The sequence below is a fragment of the Moschus berezovskii genome, chromosome 4, assembly GCF_049115385.1.
Source record: "Moschus berezovskii isolate FMDL1 chromosome 4, NW_MosBer_1.0, whole genome shotgun sequence".
Lineage (NCBI taxonomy): Eukaryota > Metazoa > Chordata > Mammalia > Artiodactyla > Moschidae > Moschus > Moschus berezovskii.
The window spans coordinates 94,793,393-94,816,638 of NC_142463.1; the positions used below are offsets into that span (position 1 = coordinate 94,793,393).

The 23,246-nt window shown below is 45.8% G+C and overlaps 1 protein-coding gene across 1 annotated transcript in view; it reads right to left on the reverse strand.

Annotated features, from left to right (window-relative positions):
* Positions 1-623: 623 nt before the first annotated feature.
* Positions 624-23,246, reverse strand: part of NGF (nerve growth factor) — a 55,514-nt gene continuing 32,891 nt past the window's right edge. The window contains exons 2-3 of the mRNA XM_088834893.1: positions 9,642-9,765; positions 624-1,505 (exon numbers count right to left, since the gene is read on the reverse strand). Of these exons, the coding sequence (XP_088691019.1) occupies positions 768-1,493 (726 nt within the window). The 5' untranslated portion in view covers positions 1,494-1,505; positions 9,642-9,765 and the 3' untranslated portion in view covers positions 624-767. The remainder of the gene's footprint in view (positions 1,506-9,641; positions 9,766-23,246) is intronic.

Consider the following 23,246-nt stretch of genomic DNA (forward strand, 5'->3'; position numbering starts at 1 on the left):
CTGAGGTGGGAGGTAGCTCTGTGCCCGGCAGGGATCTGCCTTCTGATGAGGCTCTGTGAATTTCCCCAAATGAAGCAATCAAGGCTCAAGAATCTGGGCTGTGGGGCAGGTAATCCCAGGATTAGGTATCTTTGGCTCTGCAATGCAGAACAAAGTTGCAATCCAACAGACGTCCCTTCCTAATCATGCCCGGCTTAGGGTAATATCTGAACCCAGTTAGCTTTCCCTGAAGCGGCACGGCTGGCTGGGAGTGACGGGTGGGTGAGGGTTACAGGTGTGTCTGAGAGAAAGAGTAAGGTGCCCCAGGTGGCGCAGTGGTAAAGCTCTGCCTGCAATCGAGATACACGAGACAGGGTTTCAATCCCTGGGTCGGGAAGATCCCCTCGAGGAAGGCATCGCAACTCTCTGTAGTATTCTTGCCTGGGCAATCCCATGGACAGAGAAGCCTGGTGGGCTACAGTCCATGGGGTCACAGAGAGTCAGATACGACTGAACACACACACACTGAGAGAAAGCCAGGGGGTACTGTGGTCCCTCCTCCCTGCAGCCTCCGAATCAAGACTTGTGGATGGTCACCCTGGGCAGAGTGACTGGAGGGCCGGCACACAAGCTGCTTCCAAAAATTTAATAAATAATGATTTTTTAAAACTGTATAAACTATAAATTACCATGCAGTCCTTATAATTTAAAATAATTTACAGGTTGAGGTAGGGAGGGGCGCAGGAGAGTGTCAAGGGGAGCAGGGAGGGGTTGGGGGCTGCTGCAGGTCAGGCTCTCCGCCCAGTTTTCCTGCTGAGCACACACACGCAGGCCGTGTCGATCCGGATGAACCGCCAGGCGGCCTGCTTGCCGTCCATGGTCAGCGCCTTGACGAAGGTGTGGGTCGTGGTACAATACGAGTTCCAGTGCTTTGCATCGATGCCTCGGCACCCGCTGTCCACGGGGTTGGGGTCCCGGCACTTGGTCTCAAAAAAGTACTGCTTGAATACACTGTTGTTGATGTTCACCTCTCCCAGCACCATCACCTCCTTGCCCTTGATGTCCGTGGCGGTCGTCTTGTCCCCCACCCACACGCTGACGCTGTCGCACACCGAGAACTCCCCCCGGTGAAAGACGGGGTGGGATGACGACCGCTTGCTCCTGTGAGTCCTGTTGAAGGAGGCGGCCCCGCCCGCCTCGAAGTCCAGATCCTGAGTGTCTGTGGCCACAGGTGGGGGTTGGGTGCTGAACAGCACGCGAGGTGAACGCAGTCGCCGCTTTTTAAAAAGTTTGGGGTCCACAGTGATGTTGTGCGTCTGCCCTGCCACCCTGGCGGCTATCGGCCCAGCCGGGGCGCTGTGGGCTCTGCGGAGGACTGTGTCAAGGGAATGCTGAAGTTTAATCCAGTGGGCTTGAGGGATGGCGTGTCCAGCTGGGACATTGCTCTCCGTGTGCGGTGCTGCCTGTATGCCGATCAAAAGAGCTGTGATCAGAGTGTAGAACAACATGGACATTACGCTATGCACCTGGAATGAAACAGAAATGAGGATTATTCCACAGGGCGCTGAGTGTTGGGTGAGGGTGGTTTCTGGGTCCTTTGGAGTTGACCTTCCCAGAGGATGACAAGGAGGCTTCCCCTGGTGGCTAAGGGCAAGGTGACCCTGGAATTTCAAACTGGGACCCTTCTGAGAGTGAAAGGCGATGCTACAGCTGTTACACTAGGATGACAGGCTTAAACAGGGCTGGTTCAGACAACCTGGGTGTCTGGGCACCCCATCTAAAAGGGGTGGGCTTTTCCAGGAAGGGACAGACAGAGTCCCAGAAATTCTGCCCAGTGGTGTGGTATGAACTTGGCAGCACTGCTTCAAGAATCGTTTGAATTCTCCACCTGCCAGTGAGGCAGTCAGCATGGGCGGGTGGTGTGTGTGCAGCAGAATGGCTTGGGGAGGGTGAGTCTGACACCTCTCCCAGTGCTGTGCCCTACCTAATGGTTTGAATCCCCCGGGAAGGCAGTGGGAAAGGCTGCTGGAGATTTGTCTTGAAGCTTCAGCCTTGAACCCACCCTCTGCAGGTGGGAGCACCAGGTCAGTTCTGAGATTTGATGATTGAAAATCCACAAACATGCCAATCCATGTCTGGCAAAAGAAAAAAGTATATAGCTCTGGGACGTCTGAGCCAGTCTAGCTATTCAGCCACTGGTGCCTGCCTGTAAACATGATATTGATAATGTTTTCTCTTTTCATGAGTGATGTTTTTCAGTGAATGCATTCACTTCAAGTTTCTTGTTAGCTTGTGACTTAGGTTAGGATTTATCATCTCCCTTTCATATGCAAGGAAAGTGACCCACAGAAATGAACTAATGGGCCGACAGTTACAAAAACTGGACCAGAAATACAATCTAAACCTGACCCCTTACTAGGCCAGTCTACCCTTCCATCCTTCCTTCCTCCTCCACTTTCTCTTTCATTCTTAAGTGTGTCTTTTCAAAAATTATTTAATCTTAAGTGAGAATAGACCAAATAGCATAAATCATCTGTCACCACTAGCAGTACAGGCCCCTCTTGAGCGCATGCCAGATGGGACTCTGCACTTAACAGTACGGACTTGCCTATCAGTGACCACCCTCAGGGCAACCTGCTATGAAACTAGCTCTGTTCTTGAGCTCACTTTTGGTGAGCTCCTACACACACTTGTAGATGTGTATCAGATGTCACCTCCTCTGGGAAGCTTCCCCAGATCTTCTTGGTAGGGTTAGAGGCACCCCCTAGACAGGGTGTTAAACTTGCAATGCAGTCCCTCCTCATCTCTCTCCCCCAGGTCATTCTGCTCTCTGCCCACTCTTCCAGCCTGGCATGGGTACCATCTCTTCCTTGAGACCTTCTCAGATCACCCAACCAATAGCCATCTCTTCCCATTCTCAACTTCAGAAGTGTGTGTGTGTGTTCTTTTCTACTAAATCAGTGTGATGAAAAGAAATCTGCAGTGGATCTAGAGTTAGGAAAACTCATTTGGATTCCTAGTCCTGCTACTTGTTAGCAGAAGAAAGCCACTTAATCTTTCTGAGCTCTGATTTCCTCAATGATAAAAAGCAAGCAATAAACACTATTTCAGGGCTTTTCTGGTGGCTCAGCAGTAAAGAATCCACCTGCAGTGCAGGAGACATGGGTCCATGGGTTTGATCCCTGGGTCAAGAAGATCCCCAGGAGAAGGAAATGACAACCCACTCCAGTATTCTTGCCTGGAAAAATTCTATGGACAGAGGAGCCTGACAGGCTATACAGTCCATGGGGTCACAAAGAGCTGGACACGACTTACCAACTAAATTACCACAAACACTATTTCACAGGGCTGTTGTTAGGATTAAATAGGTGCTCATACAGCTATTTAATTCTGAGTCATTCCAATGTCCTGTGCTCAAGGACTTTGTTTTCTTCAGTTATATTGCTGTTAATTCATTCTTGGAGCGCACTCCATCCACATCTTCTCATAGCACATAGTTTTACTTCAGTCAGGCTCCTTTTCAAGCCTAATGATTTGAGACTATCTCCCCTCGAGTTGTATGGAAGGTCCTGGAGGGCAGAGCCTGTCTCATCCACCTGCATGGCTAGTGGATGAGATTTAATAGATTTACTTTTTGATGGAAACGTCATGAGAGGCATTGAAAATGAGAAAAATACAATCACAGCGTGTTCCTGCTGAGGGCTCCCAATCTGTTCTCTGTAATTGATTATTGTTAAGCTAATTTTCAACTGTGTAAGTCTTAGAAAAATGATATAAATGTATGTGATTGTCCAGGGTCGGGGGGGGCGGGTGGTTATTGTCTGTTCATGATTGTCTCTGGCTGCTGACCAATTTTGTACAATTTCAGCAAATTCATTTCAATGTTCTTAAGTGTTTACATTTACATGTCTATTCTTTGACTTCTCCTTGGAATTGGTCATAACATCTTACTGGTTCTCTCACCAGTTAATTTAATTGAATAAAAGTTGATACTTGTTCAAGAAAAGACGAACAAACAAAAATATGTTTTTTCTACCCCCTTTTGCTCTAGTGGTTTGTGCTTAACCCTATTACCTCTCCTTGTGTTGTGAATCATGGTTTACTTGTCTGTTTCCCTCAGAGCACTTTGCAAGTGGTGCCATCTGAGTTTACTGGGGCCATGCGCAGTGCCTGGCATGTAGAAGGTCCTCAAACTACAAGGAGAGTGAGTGAGAGAGTCAATGGGGATGTCCGCAGCAGCTCACCATCTGCCTTCTTTCCACCGCGACGCCTGGCTTTTTTTTATGCTGTGCATATGACCACATGTTGCATTCCTAATCTGTTTTAAAGTGATGCATCCTTCTTCTCAGTAATGTGCTTCTCTTCAGCTGCTAGACAGCTCTTTGGTGAGACACCAAGAATAAAACCACCGAATTCTTTTCTCTTTGGTTACTTCAAAAAATGTTTGTGTGTGCTCCAGTTCTCCAGCCAGCCATGCAGAGGAGGCAGTGACACATCTGGCTTTTTGACCGTCACTGGTTCTGCAGGCTAATGGTCTTGCAGATAAATGTCCAGCTGATTAGTCAGTTGGCTGCTAATTCAAGCCTTTGGCTTTTGCTCCCTTTCTTGTTTCATTTCTTTCTGCTTCTCAGAAACATTATCTCTCATCAGGTAGATGAAGGGAGAAGAAATGAAACGGAAATTCATCCCTTCATATCCATATTAGTAACACTTAAGCGTTTGGATAGGGAAATGAAAAGACTACAGTGTAGTCATCAAATGTATTTGATAATAATAAGGGCCATACCGCTCCCTGTTTCCCATTGCCAGAGGCTCCCACCTCATCCTACAGTCTCCCCTTTGCTGAGCTCATCCTCTTCTACAGAGTCAACTGAAATGTCTGTGCAGTTGATGCCCATGCCAGGGTCTCTGGTCCAATTCCTCCTTTGAAAGCCAGTTCTGAACTTCCAGTTTCATGATCGGCAACTCCCCACGGGTGTTGACGTTTTAAAACCAAGCTGTCCAAAACAAGAACTTTCATTCTTATAGTCCCCACTGGGACCACCATCCTCTCTTTTCTCCTCTTTACTCAAAAGCAGCTGCCCCATTTTGGGCCACTTGATGATTTATGAAAGTAGTTTCATAGCTACTATCTCTTGTGAGCCTCTCTTCCCATCCTCCTAAACATGTTTCTCTGCATCTCTATTTTCTATTCCTGGAACCACCATTTGCTTCATATGCCAGCTCCAAGCCTCAGCTCCTCACTGGACTCTGCTTTTTCCTGCCTTTCATCCAGCCCTTTTTGTCTGTTTTAGTGTCATCTTTTGAAACTGTGCTTTTTGTCCTCACCTTTATGTTTCTGGTTCAGGTCATGCAACAGTCTCCCAACTTATGTCCTGGTACCTACCATCCCTGGTTGCTCCATTTAACTCCCTAAAGCACCACTCTGATCACATCACCATGCTCAGAAGATCCAGAAGTGAGCAGTTGTCTAGGGAGCCACTAGGACTGCTCAGCCTGGCAGACAGACCCTGCCTTCCATCTACTCCTTCCACATATTTTGCATTCCTGGCAAACAGAGCTCCTCACAGGATGTGCCGGCTCTGTGCTTCCCCACCACTGCCCTCAGTTCAGACTCTTCTGTGCCAGGCTTTCTCCCCTTTACCCCTCCCCCCCACCAACCAGTGCCTTTTCTGCTCCCCACCTCTGCTGGTCAGAGTCCTTCCTGTTGGCTGTAAGAGTCAACTTAAACGCCATGTCCACTGGGGAGCTTTTCCTGTTTTCAGAGAGACCAACTCTCTTCCTTCTCCATAAAGAAGAAGCACTTCCTTAAAATTCTCTTACAGCATTATATTCTACTCTTATCCTCCCTCCTAAAGGGCAAAGTCCCTGGAGGCAGAAGCGCATCCTGTTCATCCTTTCCTGTGCAGGTGACCTAACCCTCACAAGGAGCTCCACCTCTAGGAGTCTGAGTGTGTGAACAAGTCTCTTCCTTCTGTGTCCCTTCACATCTCCATTTGTTTATGGTATATTTCAACTCTGACACTCTGAGTGTAAGCAATTATAAAGTTTTCTGCCCTGCCTAGAACTCTGCTGGTTCTACGCAACTGACTACACGGAGTTCTTAAAGTCTAACGCTGCTCCTCAACACACTGTCAAGGTAACCCGTGGTTGTGGTGGTGGTTTATTTGGTAAGTCATGCCCAACTCTTCTGCGACCCCATGGACTGTATCCTGCCAGGCTCCTCTGTCCATAAGATTTCCCAGGCAAGAATACTGGAGTGGGTTGGCCATTTCCTTCTATAGGGGATCTTCCCCACCCAGGGATCCAACCTGCACCTCCTGCACTGGAAGGCGGATTCTTGACCATTGGGCCACCTGGGAAGCCCCTAACCTGTCCTCACTGCGGGTATTTGAACACAATGCAGATTTGCATCATGAAGAGATTGCTTCATTGTTTCATTAAGATTTTAAAATGTTGCAAATATATTTCTCATTTGGGCGTTAGAGCAAAAGGAATTTTTTTTTTCTAAATTGACTTACTCATAATAGTATGCCTCAGCAGCAGCAGCATAATCTTCTTAAAAAAATCTTTTGTTTAAAAAATAATGAGTAGATAAGAAAGAAAAGAAAAAAATTAGTACATATTTTGTTCTAGTGGTTTAAAGTACAAGGCACAGTTCACAAAAGAATCTCTCGTTGGTTGATGTGAACCAGGGTGGAGTTTTATTTATTTATTTTTAAAGACAACCTTTGAAGCCTTACTTCTGAGGTGGTGACAGTCCTCACTGGGGTTTCACTAAGCAGAGACCTGTGAGTAGAATGATTGCCTGGGGAAGGTGCCGTTAGGGGCTTGCAGGATGGAACATGTTCTGTTTAATGTGTGAATGTCTGTGTTTGTCCTGCTCCCGTGAGAATGGAAGACAAATGACTAAGAGTGGGGAGACCGCCGGGGGCCTTCTTCCATCTATTCAAGGGCCACCCAGCTTCCTTGCCCTCTCCTGGGCTGGAGGTATATTCTGTGGTTTTCCAGTCATTCACATACTCCAGTAAAAAGAGAAATTTCCTGCACCGCATGAATGATTTCACATAGGTGTTCTCACCTGAATAGGTGGTGAAGCTGCTGGGCAGAGCTAAGTAACTGGTCCATCTCTGTGGCCAGGATGGCCAATGGTGCTGGAAGGCCCGGTGAGCGTGCCTTTGGACATGCCTTGTAGAGGGAGTGAGAGAATTCCTGCCTTGGCTGGAGGAGTGCTGAGAGGGAGCTGTTAGTGAGTCTCAGACTAGCGATTATATTGGTGAACCAGGGTCACGAAATGCTAGCTGGAGAGGAAATCCTTGTGGCTGAGAAAATCCAGCCTCCTTCTCCATCTCATTCGCCACATTAGAGTGTGGGTCAGGAGTCATTTCGTGTTTTACACTTGGCCTCCACTCCAAATGTAAACTGACTGCTGTCTTCAGCTCTAAATACTGGGACACAGTTGGTTGCTGGGGCCTGCGTGGAGTGAGAAAGGAATTCCAGGGCCCCTCAGCTTCCCAGGGAGAAATCCCTGAGGCTGCCGCAGAGAAAGGCACTGACAGTATAAAATCCAGCTCCTCTGCTAGCGTCTCCCAGGCTGAATTTACTATGGGGAAGCATGAACAGGAAGGCACGTCAGAGCTGATCAAGTCCAGAGGTTCAATGCATTAGAATCTGCATTGACTTTAGCCCCTGGAAGGCTTATTAAACTAAAGACTGGAAGGTCCATCCCCAGAGTCTCTGATTCAATAGGTTTGGTGTTGGGCCCGAAAACTTGCATTTCCCAGTTTTTCTTGGGAGAAAAGCTATGACAAACCTAAACAGCATATTAAAAAGCAGAGGTATCACTTTGCCGACAGAGGTCCATATAGTCAAAGCTATGGTTTTTCCAGTATTCACGCATCCAGGTGAGAACTGGGCCATAAGGAAGGCTGAGTGCTGAATAATTGATGCTTATGAATTGTGGTGCTGGAGAAGAATCTTGAGAGTCCCTTGGACACAAAGAGATCAAACCAGTCAATCCTAAAGGAAATTGACCCCGAATATTTATTGGAGGGACTGTTGCTGAAGCTAAAACTCCAATACCTTGGCCACCCGATGCAAGAGCTGACTCATTGGAAAAGACCCTGATGCTGGGGAAGATGATGGGAAGAGGAGAAGGGGGTGGCAGAGGATGAGATGGTTGGATGGTATCAATGATCCAGTGGACATGAGTTTGAGCAAACTCCTGGAGATAGTAAAGGACAAGGAAGCCTGGTGTGCTACAGTTCATGGGGTTGCAAAGAGCTGGACACGACTTAGTGACTTAACAACAACATCCTGTCCAATCCTTGAATCTGAGGAGAGAAATGGACCTCGGAGAGGCACGGTGGCCTGGGGTTCTGCAGCTAGTGAGTGGCAGGCTCTGCATGTGGGCACTTGGCATTGCTCTGCCTCAGCTGTTCTGGAGGCGAGAGGGCTGAGGCTGCACACACACTATAACTGATGGATCCTGGAGCCTCCAACATCAAAATGAAAATTCCGTTCAGCAGGCTGTAAGTTTTACCTTCCTGAAGCCATAAATCCAGATACCAGGGAGTAATTAGATACTTAATTATTTTATCTGGTTTATCAGGTTTTCTTGACATCATGCAGGCTTGATCCAAAAGCACTTAAAATGCCCATAACAGAAGTATGCAGTCAGAAATCACTAGCAGGTGTGGGCACCTGTTGATTTATCGTCTACTTCAGGGCAGAATGGAAACAGAAGCTACTTGTCTGAGTTCTTAGAGACATCTTAAAATGAATGAGGAGAGATCATAATTACATCTAATTAGTTTATTGGGCACAATTGTCTCATTACACAGCACAACAAATCTGGTTGCTGCTGCTGCTAAGTCGCGTCAGTCGTGTCCGACTCTGTGCGACCCCATAGACGGAAGCCCACCAGGCTCCCCTGTCCCTTGGATTCTCCAGGCAAGAACACTGGAGTGGGTTTCCATTTCCTTCTCCAATGCATGAAAGTCAAAAGTGAAAGTGAAGTCACTCAGTCATGTCCAACTCTTAGCGACCCCATGGACTTTAACCCACCAGGTTCCTCCATCCATGGAATTTTCCAGGCAAGAGTACTGGATTGGGGTGCCATTGGCTTCTCCGAACAAATTTGGCAAGTGGGTCTTATTCTTCCCATTTTATACAGAAGGAAACTGAGACACAGTAAGAGTAAATAACTTGACCACAGGCAGAAGACTGGTGGAAGTGAAACTCACCCTTGTTTCCAGACTTGGAGCTCTCCTTACCCTCCACTCCACAGGCAAGGGCATGAAGAGTGATCAGGGACCTTCAGTCTCCTAAGATCACTTGTTCAGACAGATGAAGAGTTGTGTGGAGGGTCTGACTGGTGCTGTCTGTCTATTGGAGGTCCTGTGTTCTGATTCTTTAGACAAGGGTGGCTCAGTCTCTAATCATATCCCTGGAAACTGTGGGACCAGCCTGAAAGCAAGAGTGACATCCTCTCCAGACAGGCTAGGAGGGCCACATGTGGGGCGTCACTAGGAGCTACCCGGGCCCCTTCTGATTGACAGCTGGCACTGAAGTCCCATCCTCAGCCGCAGGCTTGTTTCCAGCTAGCCCAGCATCTCTAGAACTAGGAACCTTGGTGAGGCAGATGCCCTGCGGGTGCTTACCTTAGTGTGGCCAGGACAGAAAGCTGCTCCCTTGGAAAAGCCGTTATTGGGCCCAGACGCTGAGCTGAGCTTGGGTCCAGCATGCCATCCAGCCCCTTGGACTGCACGACCCCGGGCCAGGACTCTGTGGGAGAAGAGAGCTGGCATTAGGTGGGTGCTTCAGTATGTTGTCTAGCAGATGGGTAGCTGTGCCCCAAGCAAGAGGATAAACCTCATTTTCCTGAGTGCTGGAACTCTGCCAGCATCAGAGCCAAAGAAGCCAGAGCTCAGCTACTGAAATTGCCAGGGGCCTGACCTTGCCCAGACTTGGGGTGGCACCCACCTCTCAGTCTAATGCCAGAGCTCTTGGCATCTCCCTGGACACAGTCTATGGTTGATCTTATGCCCTGTGTACGTGCTTCTAGTCCCACATCAGAGTCTGGCTCTAACAGGTCTCTAATCCAGCATCAAAATGGAATCCTTCTGTTCATTATACACACAGATATAGCATACCCAACTCTGGACCAGTATACCTAAGGTAAATTATTCAGAAGATAAAGTCCTGACACTGGAGAACAAGCTGGTGCCTTGATGAAACTCCAGACCAAGTCATGGTGGAAAGCAAGACAACTTAACCACTTGATAGATAACAGAGAGCTCTTACAGAACTAAATCTCAGAGATCAAAGTTTAGCAAAGACACATTTTAGGAATCAGGAGCTAGGGAGCTGGTACAATGAGAGAAAAAGTTCTATTCAGTTTTAGGTTGTAGTTCCTAGAAGCAACAGTAGGTTTCTATTCCCCCTTTACTTTTATGAACCTTGTATACGTAGGCACTTCATTCATTCAACAATATTTCCTGAGCACATATTTCTATCAAATACTGTCCTCGGTGCTAAGGACCCAGCAGTGAGTAAGATCAACAAGGTCTATACTCCATGGAGTTTACAGTCTTATATAAATAAACATAGCATATATATTCTCTACACGCCCTGCAGGTAAGCAGGATATGATGATAGAGGGTGATGGCAGGGTGTAGTGAGGGGCCCCTGAAGACAGGATGCTCAAGTGGAAATGGTCTTCCATCTCTGGAGAAATGATCTTCAAGTATCTGAAAGATGAGAAGGAATGGGGGAGACAGCATTTCAGGCAGAAGGAACAGCAAGTGCAAAGGTCCTGGGGGGGTAGAAACAAGTCAAAGATGCTAAGCATGTAGGAAAGAGACCTAAGAAATGAGTTGGAGAGAGAGGAGAATGTAGTGAGCAACTATGTGTGCAGGGGTGTAGTGAACAACTACAATTTCACCCTATAGGCAATGGGAGGGGAGCAGAAGGCTTTAAGCTGGAGGGTGACATGAGATTTTTTACAAATGAGTGAGTGAACTATTAATGTCTACTGTAGAATTTTATTGTAGGTGGGGATAGCTCCCCCAAAAAAATGTTCCAAAATGACACCTTTGTCTTTCCTATCTAGATTATCTTTTCAACTCCTCAACCCCCCTTTCCCAGCATGCCTTTTCCCAGTGTGGACCCCCTCTGCAGTCTCCCTGCAACACCCACTCTCAGCTTGTACTACCGAAGCAAAGGTCAGTGAAGCCACTATGGCCCCCAAATCCCTGATCATGCAGAGGAGCTGGATGACAAGGTGATAGAAAGAGCCTGGAGTGGTTTTCCTGCTGCTGCAAATTGTGAAATTAAGGACTGGGATGTTATCTTTTCTCTTTCTTACCCACTCTACTTAAAATATCCTTTTTCTTCAGAAGTACCAGAGATAGCTTCCAAACCTCAATTGGGGTTCAGGCCTAGAGATGAACACTTACTCAAACACTAAAAAAAGTTAGATTTTGTAGCAAAGGCCTTGTTCACTCTGAATCAAGGTTGAACTAAGCACAGGAAGGGGAGGACAGCAGGTCCTCCAAGTAGGAGGTGGGCATTCTGGGATCTGGTTCCATTGCTCACAGGAACAGGATCTGATCGATCTGGTCCACAAACCCTTCAACTGGGTGTTTGGCCAAAACTGACTGATCACCAGACTGGAAACTACAGAACTTTGTCCTGGCCCAAGTCGCCAAATATCTTTAGGCATCTCTGATCTTTCTCCACAGATGAGGAACCAATAGGGATGCTAGCTAAGGTCCCTTTCAGCTCTGATCGCCATGATTCTATGGGCTCTAATATTTCCAGCCTGCATCCATATTGAGCATCAAAGGAATGCTTTCCTTTCTGTCCAAACACTGGGACTCATGTATTCCATTGATTAAACTCTAAACTTTCAGGCACTGCACCGGCCACTGTGCTAGGTACTAGGGACACAAAGAAGAATGAGACATAAGCACAGCGTCCAAGAGCAAAGAAGCTAGAGGTGAGGAAAGCAAATTCTTGAACAGCATTTAAAGCACAATGGGCTAAGTATGATAGATAATTCTGACACGATGTGGGAAACAGAGCAGAGGGAAGAATTCATTTTATCTGGCCAAGTCATAGAGGAAGTAACATCTGAGCAGGGTTCTTAAGGATGAACAGGAGTGCATCAGGGAAGAAGGGAAGGAAAGCTATCACAGAGCCCCAGAAGTCCCACATGGCTTAGGAGGGTGGGGTTGGGGAGGGTTAGAAGAGTATTTGGTGGTCTTATATAGCAATAGCAGGAACTCAGGAACTTGCAGAACTCACTGCTGTGGCCTGCCTGTTGACTATACCTTCCAATGTGATACAAAAGCCCCTACTTTAATCTAGGGAACAATCAGGGAAGTAACAGTGACTCTCTCTGAAAACATTCTATATATTCCACTATATGCCAGGGTGGCCTCCAATCTAGCTGGTTTGAAGGGGAGGGATGGTCGATCTAAATCAAACATTCCACAACTCCTAGGCAGAACTGCCTTCTTGGGGGATGGGCTGTAGATCAACCACAATAGCCCCCTTTGCATGCCAGGGTCCCCTGCCAACCACATCGAGATGTCTGATTGCTATATTTGAGACCCTGTCTTGCATCTCCTTTGGTCTTCTCTTGTTCATTGTAGGTACAGGTAGTTTGCTACTGGAGACAACAATTTCCTGCCCAGAATACTGAAATACTAAGTGATTGTCATGGATATTGTTGTCATTGTTTTAGTCTCATGCTAGTGAAGGTTGGGGCTCTAAAATTAAATCTGATTTAAATATTACCAATTTCTAATGCAATGATATTAGGAACAAACAGCCCCAAATGCATATCTATTTTTAAAACCTTGTCTTTTCTCATGCAGTAATCACTTAATCAGAGAGCTTTTTCACTTTTATAAATGCATGGAAATAAATCCCAGCTCATCTCAGGACCATATTCTATTCCTTCTTCAGGGCATGAAGGAATACTACCGTAATCTGGTATTCCTTCTAGACCAGGACAGTGCTGGATCTCAGGTATTCCTTCTAGACCAGGATAATGCGGGGTCTCAGGCTTTAAAGCAGTGTTTCTCAAAGTGAGGTCTACCATAATACTAGCAATATCTCAGAATTTCTTAATATTCTTAGGCTCTACCATAGGCCTAGCCATGCTTCGTGAAACTCAGCAAATCTGAATTTTAATCCCTACTGCTGATACTGATGCATACCTAAGTTTGAGAAGCACTGTTTTGGAGGGTTCCACTCTGGACCCCCTCCAAATGCAATCTCCCCCTGGAGTGAGGGAACCAGGGCTGAGAGAGAGTGACAATTCAAGAGTCAGAGTACTTCTGCAGGCTGCCTGCTTGACCATAACTTTCCATATCACAATTAACATTATGTCTAGAGCATGCCTCAGAACCCAAGATCAATCTGCCTTGAGTCAGCTGGAGCTAAAGCTTCTTCTGAAGACACCCTGAAGTTGAGCATGTTTGTATGACCCTCTCTGTTGACACTTGTCTCAGCCTCCCTTTCACTCTTATAAGATCTCAATGATATTTTGGTCAGTTTTAAAATACAAACTATATTTTGTAAAGCTTCCAAGGTGACCCCAAGGAAAAGTCAGGGCTGCGAATCATGGCTGCACAGGATGAATGGGAAACTTGAAACTGGCTTTGATGAGTTAGCAATGAAGAAAAATGATCAAGAAATGAACATATCTCAGAAAATATAAAGTGCAGGTATGGTCACTCCATAGGCAACAAGAATGTGTGAGCATATAGCTTGCAGACACTTGAGGGGAAGTTGTCCCTGTCTCCCCTTCCCACACTCCATTCCCAGGATTATCTAGGTATAATTGACTTTTGTAAATTTTGAAAGTTTTTGTTTTTTAATTCCACTTAAAATGTTCTTTGGTGTTGGAGCTATGATTATCTTATTATCAAGCCCAAGGACTATTTGTTGACATTTTTAAAACCAAAAATTGGGGGATGCTTGACCAAAAGACTTCTTAAACCACTCATCCCTCACAGGTGCTGGGACCCAATGGCTAGTCCTAAGACCAGCTTCAGTTCAGTTCAGTTCAGTCGCTCAGTCATGTCCGACTCTGCGACCCCATGAATCACAGCACGCCAGGCCTCCCTGTCCATCACCAACTCCTGGAGTTCACTCAAACTCATGTCCATCGAGTCAGTGATGCCATCCAGCCATCTCATTCTCTGTTGTCCCCTTCTCCTCCTGCCCCAATCCTTCCCAGCATCAGAGTCTTTTCCAGTGAGTCAACTCATCGCATGAGGTGGCCAAAGTATTGGACTTTCAGTTTTAGCATCAGTCCTTCCAGTGAACACCCAAGATTGATCTCCTTTAGAATGGACTGGTTGGATCTCCTTGCAGTCCAAGGGACTCTCAAGAGTCTTCTCCAGCACCACAGTTCAAAAGCTTACATCACATCAAAATGCTAGAGTAGATGGCATGAGCTGCAGCCCCCTCCCTCCTGAATTCCACCTGCTGGAGTTCTGTGAGCTGGGAAAACTCACTAGGAAGGTTGGGCAGCAAGAACACGTTGCTGCGGGCATAATAATAACTATTGGTGCTGCTGCTGTGGTTTTCATTGCTGTAACTGTTCCCCTTAATTCTTCCCTCTCTGTTAGTTCTCACTCGGAGCCTATACACAAAGAAAATCTGAAATCTTTTACATTGAAAGCCTCTTTTCCTTAAAAAAAAAAAAAAAAGAAAGTCTCTTTTCCTAATTTTTAGCCTAATCAGACATTTTTTAGAATGGAATATGACTGTGAGGTTTGCTGACTGGGAGCTCTTTCTTTGGGAAAAAAAATTCAGTTTTGGCCGTTTCGAGATGATTTGACGTGTTTTAACTATTTAGTGGTTTTGGCATAACCAATAGGAAAATAGTGCATCTGGCAACAGGACTTAGGAAGATATTCAGGTTCAGCAAAACCGCTATTCTTTTTTTTTTTTTTTTGACTGAACGTTTCAATGCTGACAATTCTGAAGTGTCTTGCCACATTTCTCTAAAAGAGAAATGATCCTATGGCTCTTTTGGAGATTCTCAGATAAATTACAAACTCTTCCTAGCGGTTCCCCAGAGAGGCAGCTCAAGGAAGAAATCATCATGGTGCTGACCTTGAGGTTCAGAATCAATTAGCATTTGCTACAAATGTGTGTAGCCTTCTGGGGTGTGTGGTGGGACACAGTTGTCATGATATTTGCCCGACTGGATCTATGAGCTGTGGATTCACAAACTATGCAATGTCAGTGTCATAGAGAGGTTTTCATAACGTGGGTAATCACAATGACACGAATGTGGTAGAAGGTAAGACATCTAAACCCCCAGCAGCCTTCCATAACAGAGCTGAAGCCAATACATTTTTGCAAGAATGTGCTACTAAATAACAGTCCTTGTAGTAGCCCATAAGCTTAGCAATACTAATGATATATCGATGACCTACATTTGAGTGCCAAAAACAATCCAATAGTTTTTCATACTTTTCTGCAACCCTAAGAAAATATCTCCTCAGTTCCAACTGGCTGATTCTTAAACCACAAGAAAAAGATCCATTTCAGTTCTGTGCTGGGCTTTTCCTGGCTATTGTTTGCATACTTGGGACTAAGAGCAGACAGAAGTATTGGGGAAAAGGGGGAACTCTAGGGTTGGTTGGAATCGAGGTTTACATCCAATAATATCAGTGCCTACCAAGGCCTCCAGCCTACTGTAGATTGAGATGACCACCTGGGATGGAATACATGAATGAAAACAAAATGCTTCCAATGAGAGCCAACTGGGATCCAAGCTTTTTATTCCACTTGCTTTATCAGATTAGATATCCTCAGCTCTTCTTGAGCTGGCCTTTTCCTCTCAGTGTGTGGTACGTTTTCCAAGGAACAGGTCAAGCAGTGTTACAATACATAAGTCTATAATGTAGTTCAGATGTAACTTCAGAAATTAAGACCAGCTAAGCATCCACAGCCCTGAAAAAACCTGGGAAAAATCCTGACTAAACAGACACACAGTGTTCTAGGGCTTAAAAAAAGGCAGGCAATTCATCCTTCCATGAAAGAGGGATAAGGGACAAGCTGTGGGACTTGAATGTAAAAATCCCTGTAGAAGGCCACCCTTACTTGTTGAAGAGTCCATGAGATGTTGCTGTTGCTTAGTTGCTAATTCATGTCTGACTCTTTTGTGACTCCATGAACTGTAGCCTGCCAGGCTCCTCTGTTCATGGGATTTCCCAGGCAAGAATACTGGAATGCGTTGACCATTTCTTTCTCCAGAGGATCTTTCCAACCCAGAAACTGAACCTGCATCTCCTGCATTGGGGGGAGGATTCTTTGCCATTGAGACATCTGGCTATTTCTATTGAGCAGCTGGACTTCAATTTCACTGCAAAAAACTGTTGCACCTCAAACACCCTGCTTCCAAGAAAACATGGATCACAGGCAGCCAGCACATGCTGGGGATACCGAGTCCCAAGGGCACATCAGATGCCATCCCACTCCATACCCCACCGAGGGAATGAGTGACAGCTCCCTCGCTCCTCTGTGCTGACATTTCCTGGCTTGTCTGCTGACTTCACACTTAGAAAATCTGACTCAAGGCATGAAAGAGATAACGCAGCCCAACTTTGCCCAGGCATGCAGCACATGCAAATCCTAGGTAACCCGAGGGTAAGATAAGAGCTGGAAATGAAAAATTTATTTCCATGTATGTGTTTGCCAGGAGGCTTTGGGCTGTTTTAGATACTTCCTGTGTATATCTTTAACAATCCCAGCCCCAACTGGGCACTTATTATACAGATCACATATGCCTGTCGAAATGCCAATGGGCTGGTTAACTGTTGTTTAGTCGCTCAGCTGTGTTCAACTCTTTGCGACCCCATGGGCTGTAGCCTATGAGATTCCTCTGTCCTTGAAATTTTCCAGGCAAGAATACTGGAGTGGGTTGCCATTTCTTTCTCCGAGGGATTTTCCCGACCCGTGTCTCCTGCACTGGTAGGATTCTTTACCATTAAGCCACTAGGGAATTCCTGGCTAACTGTAATGAGGGGCTGACAGGCATTAAAACTCCCTTTTAGGAGTTTCATCCAGCTTCTTCATTTCCTCAGGAGGAAAGATCAGGGGAGATGAAAACCTGCTGTCCCCCGAAAGTCACTTGATTCTCATACAGTTATATTTCACAACATTCTCAGTCTTCTAGTGTTTCTTCTTTTAGGCCTTATTTGACCATGACATCATGAACAAAAGCAAAACCCTGCACTGAGGAAATTTACTCCAGAGCTAACAAGGGACCCACAGAGCGCATCGTCTCCAGGGCCCAGAGCACTGTGGGTAATTAGGAATTCCAAAGATGAAGGCGGACAATTTTCCCTGTTTCATCACTGCGTGCATGCGCGCGCCCAGGCAGACATGCATGCACGCACGCACACAAACACACACACACACACACGACAGAGAGAGAGAGAGAAACCAGGCACTCAGTCACTCAAGAGGCAAGTTTAGATATTTAAGGTTCAAAGCAATAGAAACTATTTATTTTAGAATCTCAATTGTTATTTTACAGAATTATAAGCTGTTAGAGCTGTAAAGAGAGTGACTCTGCACGTCCCTGGATGGCCGAATTAACCAAGGCCCTGATGTCTGGGCCTGGTTATGTTTTAGCCTCACCACTTATCAGCTGTATGACCTTTAGCAAGTGACTTAACCTCTCTTTGCCTCAGTGTCTCCTCTCAAAGGTCAGAATTGAGTTGTTGAGAGGCTTAAAAGAAATAAGCATTTAGCCCAGGGCCTGGCACCTAGCTGGTGCTGCATAAATGGTAGCTTTTATTAATACCATTAAAGATATTCAGCTATAATCTGGCAGTGGGTTACTGGCAGGCTGGGTGCAGAATAGAAAGTGATGCTGGTGCCCTTGTCTGGCTGTCTCTGGCAGGAAGAAATCCTGTTTATGTTACAGTTGTTGTTTATATCCCAATCTTTTTGGAATGGCTGGCCAGGCACATGCTCAGTGGCCCCGTCTGAGCAAGTGCCGGAACACAGTCTGCAGCTGCAGGATGATTATCTGCAATCATTTGCTGACAAAGATGCTGAGTAACGAACTGAGACATTTGTTTTCGAAATGATCCATCTTCTTCAACCTTGTCAAGTCAGAGGAAGGAAGCTACTCCAGCTATGACTAAAACTTGCCAGGCCCTGTAGAGTTCATAGTGTCTTTGCTGATGGTGACTGCTGCCTTACAGGAAAAGTAGATCACAAGAAGAATATCAACACAAAGGTATCTTCATGGTCAAATTTATGCTCACTTATCCAGGGACTGGGGACAGATTTTGGCATCTGCTGGATCTTAGGTTGAGATCTCATTCTTGAGATCTTAGGTGTTTTTCTCTCCATGGGGCTGTCTCAGAGTAGGCCCTTGTGTGTGTGTGTGTTAGTTGCTCAGTCGTGTCTGACTCTCTGTGACCCTGTGGACTGTAGCCTGCCAGGCCCCTTTGTCCAAGCGATTTTCCAGGTAAGAATACTTGGGTGAGTAGCCATTCCCTTCTCCAGGGGATCTTCCCAACCCAGGGATTGAACCCCACGTCTCCTGCATTGCAGGCAGATTCTTTACCATCTGAGCCACCAGGGAAGCCCCAGGCCCTTAAAGAATGTTTTTGGAACAGAATTGAAAATTCTTCCCACAGCTGCACCAGACTATTCAAAGTAAATCATTTTTTAAAATATATTGATTAATAACAAGAGGTCCCAATTTATATTCCTGGATTACTGGGTGAGCACCCCCTGTCATGTTGACAATGTGGTGTTTTATTTAGGAAGGAGAATGCCCCGTGGCTGGGCTGACAGGTGCACTGTTAAGGAACCAACTGTCTTAGCTCTGAGCAAAGCCTCATTCCACCTTCATTACCAACACTAAAAAACACACAGGTGTCGGGCAAAACAAGCTCCTTATTTCCGGCTTGCTTATTTTTCTTGTCCAGAATTTCTTTGGAGAAAGCTATACTCCAGTCCAGCCATTGGTTCCCTTGTGCAATCCACTGGGATGGCAATCACCTCATTGTTTAGTTACAACCCATGAAAAGATGAAAAAAGAAAGAAAAAAGCAGAGCACACACATACAGAATGAGGGTGGAGGCTGCATGATGCTAATGAAAACCATTTGTTAGCATTTCACTGCTTTCTTTGTGAATCAGCTGAGTTCCTGGCACCACGCCTCTGTCTGTGAAAGGGAGCTGCACCTCCAAGGCCTTCCAGGGACTCAAGCCACCATGTCTGGTCTACAGTGTCACCCTTTGTCCCCAGGCAGGTGCTTGATTGGCGGCCCCAGCTCCCTCTGGGCCACAGCCATCAAGCCTGGCTCTGGTCCTCACCTTCTGTCCTGGGGCACCTACCCATCCAGTGTGACTGTGCACGGCCTCGGTGACCTCTAAGCTCTGCCTGAACCAGATGTGGTCCACTTTGCGTACGAAGGGCTCTCCTCTTTACCTGCAGTATCCACCCATCTGTGTCCAGGATTGCAGCCTCAACTTTCTTTTTAATTATTTCTACTTTTCTTTCTCTCCACAGACCTGATTTCCCTATTCCCAGAATAAAAATGGAAACATTTTTAAGGATAAAAACCAAAAATAAATAAAAATGAAAAAAATAAACACCTTTCAATAAGCAAAACTTCCCAAAATTTACAGCCAGTACAACAGTATATGTGCTTCACTGGTGGCTCAGTGGTAAAGAATCCACCTGCCAATGCAGGAGCCAGGAGTTCCATCCCTGGGCCAGGAAGAGCCCCTGAAGAAGGAAACAGCAACCCTCTCCAGGACTCTTGCCTGGGAAATCCTATGGACAGAGGAGACTGGCGGGCTACAGTCCATGAGGTACAAAGAGTCAGACATGACTTATTGACTAAACAACAACAGAACAGCAGTCTGCTTAAGCATCTTTGTTTGGCTTGCATTGTCCCCAAGAAAGGAAGCATCTTGAAATGCATACATTGAAGTTACAGGCAGAACCCAGCACCAAATGCTCTGAGCATTTGTGCTCATGAAGGCCTAGTACCTAAGTGTCCCATGGCTCTCTGCCCACCTTTCAAATAGATCACAGCATTTATACAAGTCAGGTCTCTTATTCAGATCCATAGAGCACAGCAGCAGCATTTTCAGCCATTACCACCACCACTACCTCCACCACCATGAGTGTCACTTCCATCACCATTGCCACCTGCCTCAGCGTCACCACCAGGATCTTCTTCATCTCCATGACCACCGCCATCCAGTCAGCACTGCCATCATCTCCTCAAAACTTCCTCACCACCACCAGCATCACCACTGCCACCAGTTTACCATCACCATTATCACCCCCACTGTCAATACCACCGTCACCACTAAAGGATTAAATAACTTTCTGGAGTCAGGCAGGGAAGTCTGACCAATGTTTCTCAAGGCTTCCTCTTCTGAGCCAGAAGAGGGCCAAGTTGGGGGTCATTTAGTCCCTTGCAAGTAGTTAAGTGAGCTATTTATGTTCCATATAACTCCCACCTGAGTGGTGAAGAGAGCTGGGTCTAGAAATCAATATTCCTGCTTTCCATCTATGTATTCCATCAGACTATTTCCCAGCACCCATTCTGGAAGTTGTTTTCTTCTCTCTCCTGAGTTTTGTTATTGCTGTTAACTTTGTATTTCTAATAATGCTGATGACATTAGTTTAGACCTTGATAAAATTCTCTCAAAATAGGAGGATCTACAACTATCAAGGACACTGTAAATAAACAAATGTACACTTCCAAAGGTAAAGAAGGAATTATGTGCCTTATCTTCCAAAACGAGGCCAGTTCTTCCACTTGCCTGTGCAGTGTTTGAGGATAAGTGCACTACTGTTAGGAGAAGGCAATGGCAACCCACTCCAGTGTTCTTGCCTGGAGAATCCCAGGGACGGAGGAGCCTGGTGGGCTGCCGTCTGTGAGGTTGCACAGAGTCGGACATGACTGAAGCGACTTAGCAGCAGCAGCAGCAGCAGCACGACTGTTGCCGACCACCTTTGAGTTTTTCTATTTGCTCACAGTCTGAAGGCGAGTGGGCTTTGTGCTCAGGCCCCTGCAGGAGAGAGCGTTCTCCCTGACCCTTCCCCTCAGCTTCCAGGAGGCACTCCTGAGGCTGGTGTGACTCTGTGCAGTGACTGGCTCCCACTTGAAAGATGGGGGGGGGAGTTCCCTAGGAGTTAAAGGCCAGCCCGAGGTGACTCTCTCGTGGCCCCTCTGCACCAGCAGGAGAAGGGCCACCAGTGTCCCAGAAGAGGAATGGCTCCCTGGCACTCTTCTTCCTCCAGACATTTGTTTAGACTCCAGAAGTTTGAGTTTAGGCTTATGGGGAAAAGGGTGTCTGGTAGGATAGAAACCCCCACCAAAACCCCTGGGCATCTCCCTTAGGCTGCCTGAGAAGCACCAAAAAGGATGGAATTACCAATGTTTTAGGTGTAAGATTAAATGTAATGTAATACGATGCATTAAAATATAAGTACTTCAGACTTCCCTGATGATCCAGTGGCTAAGACTCTACACTCCCAATGTAGGAGGCCTGGGTTTGATCCCTGTTCAGGGAACTAGATCCTCCATGCCATAACTAAGAGTTTTCATGCTGCAACTGAAGATGCTGCATGCCACAGCTAAGACCCAGCAAAACCATATATGTATGTACTTTGCTAGCATAAACCTTGGTCTAAAAGTGAATACAACTACTACCACTAATAATGTCACATTTATTGTGCATTATGTGCCAGACATTCTACTAACAGCTTTCTAGAGATTACCTTTTAAAGTAGTTATTAACAATCTTCTGAGGTCAATATTATCCCCAGTTTACAGATAAGGAAACTTCCACTTGAAGTAGGGAAGTGCAAGTGTTTAGTGGGTGGCAGGAAGGACAAGAGCACAGGGCTCCCACTCTGTAGTCACTGCTCATCACCCCTCTCCAGATGCTCACAAACCTGATGGTTCAGAGGAGCAACAGCTTTGTCCTCTGGGCTTTGTACTGAGAGTTGGTTCCTGTTTCTGTGATATGGATAATGTATAGGTGGGATCCTGCATATTCTCTGTTCTTGAATTTACCTAATCACTTTTAAAAATTGAATGGGGATCTCCTGATTTATGGAATGCCTTGACTTTGCCAGTTCTCTGTCATGAGACTCTCCTTATTTACTACCTTGAGGGAATCCACAGACACTGAAGTACCCTCCTCACTTAAATACTCTAACCACCAAGAAATAGAGTCTGGATAGACCCATTATTCTGACAGTAATGTGAGCATAGAAGACAGATGCTTAGTATGCTCAGTTGTTACTTACTGAGCAATTTATAGACAAGGGAATGTGTCTATTCCATGTACTCTCATATTTTGTGGATAAGACTTTACTCTTAATTGTGAAACTGTGAAAAAAGCCAAAAAACCACAGCAAGACAGAAACTACTCACTCTGGGCTGGGATGTGATTCTCTGTTGGTTGGCTTTTTGGGTGTGAAGACCAAGCCAGAGCCTGATGGAGCCAAGTGGAGTCTGTTAATATTTCCATTCATGGACATGCAATAGAAAACCATCTCATACGTTTACAGGAAAACATCACATACAGTATCTTTGTTGTGCTTAATCAGAACCAGAGTAAAATTCCAGTCACCAAAAATAGAAACTCACCCTAATGATTTCATTTTTATTCCAAAATATACAGTGTTTTCTCTGCCTGTTCTGTTTGTCACTTTCTAAAACAAGAAATCACCAAGCTATGACTTTGGTTTGAGGGATGGGTGAAAGCGGTAAACACTGAACAGAAAGTCAGAGAGATCGAATGTCAAGGGTCCTTGGTGGATGAGCATCCAGAAGTGGATTCACTTTGTGGATGTTGACTTTAATTTCCCAGAACCATGTAAATTACTCAATCAGGGTTCAATTGTCCAGGCTTCATGCTCTCAGCAGTGAGTACTTCATGTATATAATAGGAGGGAAGCAAAGGCAAAGAAGAGGGTGAGTCACTATCAGTGATTTTTTTTTTTAAAGAACACTTGGTTGTTTTCATTGTTAGCAAATTAAATGGTCATTTCCAAGAAGAATGAGAATCTCATGCTATGAAAAACAGACAGGACACCTAGACAGAAGAGAAGCATTTCCTTCTGATTTGCCACATTGAATTATACTAAATTGAGTAAATGGCTTGCCATTAGGAGTCAGGCTGCTATGTTGCAGCAGATTAATGGTTTTCATTTTAAGTTGTGGAGTGAAAATCTGG